General features: G+C 45.7%; 1 protein-coding gene across 1 annotated transcript in view; it reads right to left on the bottom strand.

Annotated features, from left to right (window-relative positions):
- The window catches only part of adam10a (ADAM metallopeptidase domain 10a), an 88501-nt gene that overhangs the window by 13044 nt on the left and 72957 nt on the right, over nucleotides 1–2500 (bottom strand). The window contains exons 6-8 of the mRNA XM_076291533.1: nucleotides 2292–2438; nucleotides 1000–1092; nucleotides 40–223 (exon numbers count right to left, since the gene is read on the bottom strand). Of these exons, the coding sequence (XP_076147648.1) occupies nucleotides 40–223; nucleotides 1000–1092; nucleotides 2292–2438 (424 nt within the window). The remainder of the gene's footprint in view (nucleotides 1–39; nucleotides 224–999; nucleotides 1093–2291; nucleotides 2439–2500) is intronic.

Raw genomic sequence — 2500 nt, forward strand, 5'->3', positions numbered from 1 at the left:
AGAGAGAGAGAGAGAGAGAGAGAGAGAGAGAGGGATTACCTGAGGGCGCCCCGACCCAGGCGAGTCCTAGCACGCCGTCGTCAAAGTCCCTGTCGGTGAAGACGTAGGCCAGGCAGTAGTCGTCATGGTTCTGCTCAGAGTTCAGCTCCAGAAACTTCTCCACGCCGATGTTGGGAAACCGGAATGGGTTGGACCTCTCCTTCTCATCTATAGTGGTGTTGATCTGAGACACACACACACACACACACACACACACACACGCACACACAGAGTGTTACAAAATGTGTTACACTTTGGTCACACCATCAACTTTTGGTCACTCAGAAGTTCAAAGGGACTTCAGTGGGCACACACACACACACACTCTTTTTTAAGTGTCCAATCTGCTGGATGGCCCAGAGACACTGATTGCTATCAGGGGTGAAGATAGGAGATGAATGGGACAGCAGGGAAGAGATCAATTCAATTACAGCACACATGACAGAGACAGATGAGCACAGAGAGGAGAGGGGAGAGGAGAGAGGAGAGGAGAGGAAAGAGGAGGAGAGGGGAGGAGAAAGGAGGAGAGAGGAGAGGAGGAAAGGAGAGGATGAGAGGAGAGTAGAGAAGAGGAGAGGTAAGGAGAGGAGGAGAGGAGAGTAGAGAGGAGTGGTGAGGAGAGGAGGAAAGGAGAGAGGAGAGGAGGAAAGGATAGGATGAGAGGATAGTAGAGAAGAGGAGAGGTAAGGAGAGGAGGAGAGTAGAGAGGAGTGGTGAGGAGAGGAGGAAAGGAGAGGATGAGAGGAGAGTAGAGAAGAGGAGAGGTGAGGAGAGAAGGAGGAGAGGAGGAGAGGAGAGTAAAAAGGATGAAAGGAGAGGAGAGGATGAGAGGAGAGTAGAGAGGAGAGGAGAGAGGAGATATAAAACAGGAGAGGATGAGGAGGAAGAGAGGAGAGAAAAGAGAGGAAATGCGCACACACACACACACACACACCGTCACAGACACACACACACACTCACCCTGATTCTTTTGACCATGAAGCTGATGTTTCGAATGCCCAGGAAGTCTGTGCTCTGGTAAATGGAGTCAATGGCTTTTACATGGCTGGAGATCTGTGGACGTCAGAAGACAGATACACACACAGATACACACACACACACACACACACACACACACACACACACACACACACAATGATATTTACAGTAAGATTAAAGGGTATGCTCACATTGACGCACACATACACACACACATGGAATGCTATATACAGGGTTCCTACACATTTTCCATTTCAAAATTCCATACTTTTTCCATACTCAAATTTCCAAACTTCTCGTTAGATTTTTCTGACCATATTCTTGACATTGCGACCACTTCTGGTTTGGGATAACTCGGTGAAAACAAAGGTATGGACAACTGAAGTGAATTAAAAAATGACACTTAATATTCGTCCATTTAGCTTGGTCATTTTTAGTTGTTTCATAGTTGTATCTTGACGATGGGGACTGACAGTTAAGCTCACAACAGTAGGAATGGTTCATTATGACCTGAGTGAAGTGATTAGTACTGCAAATGCAATAGTCTGGAAACACAAATATTTCTCCAAACCCTTGTTTCTTTTTTCCATATTTATCCAGACCTGGAATTTACTAAAATCAAATTCCATACTTTTCCAGGTTTTCCATACTGCGTAGGAACCCTGTATATATAATGTGTTATTTTCTATATTTCTGATATGTTGCTGATAGGATCATAAACGGCCACAACAATAAAGAAAAGTGAAAGTGATTGATAATGACTGACTGACTATTATTGTGTTACATGCTCCAAATGTAAAGCACTAAAGCACTTTGAGCTGCATTCTGTGTATGAAAGGTGCTATACAAATAAATCTTATTATTATTATTATTATTATTATATACTATACACTAGTGCCTTAGCATCCTCAGAGGAAGAGCCACAGTATCTGTGGAACAGGTGTTCAGCCTGAAAGAAGAGTTAACGTGTGTGTGTGTGTGTGTGTGTGTGCATGGGTGTGTGCATGCGTGTGTGTGTGTGTGTGCTGCGCATATGTGTGTGCATGCGTGTGTGCATGCGTGTGTGTGTGTGTGTGTGTGTGTGTGCATGTGTGTGTGTGTGTGCATATGTGTGCATGTGTGTGCATGCGTGTGTGTGTGTGTTTCTGTGTGTATGTGCATGCGTGTGTGTGTGCGTGTGTGCATGCGTGTGTGCATGCGTGTGTGTGTGTGTGTGTGTGTGTGTGTGTGTGTGTGTGTGTGTGTGTGTGTGTGTGTGCGTGTTTTTATCTCACCTGGGCGATGACGGCCTCTCTAGTGCCGTAGTATCTGAAGAACAGGTGGTCAGTCTGAATGTACAGCTGGCATGTGTTTTGCTCTTTGGATGCAGCACGTCGTTTCCTCAGAATCAAAGGGCCATCGGACCGCTCATCGTCATCATGCTACCACACACACACACATGCGCACACACACGCACACAAACAGAGGTTAGTCTGTAGCCTGA

The sequence above is a fragment of the Alosa pseudoharengus genome, unplaced genomic scaffold (genome assembly GCF_046254945.1).
Source record: "Alosa pseudoharengus isolate Yale_2024_CS ecotype anadromous, Long Island Sound unplaced genomic scaffold, YU_APseudo_1.1 YU_APseudo_1.1_scf_19, whole genome shotgun sequence".
NCBI classification, from domain to species: domain Eukaryota; kingdom Metazoa; phylum Chordata; class Actinopteri; order Clupeiformes; family Clupeidae; genus Alosa; species Alosa pseudoharengus.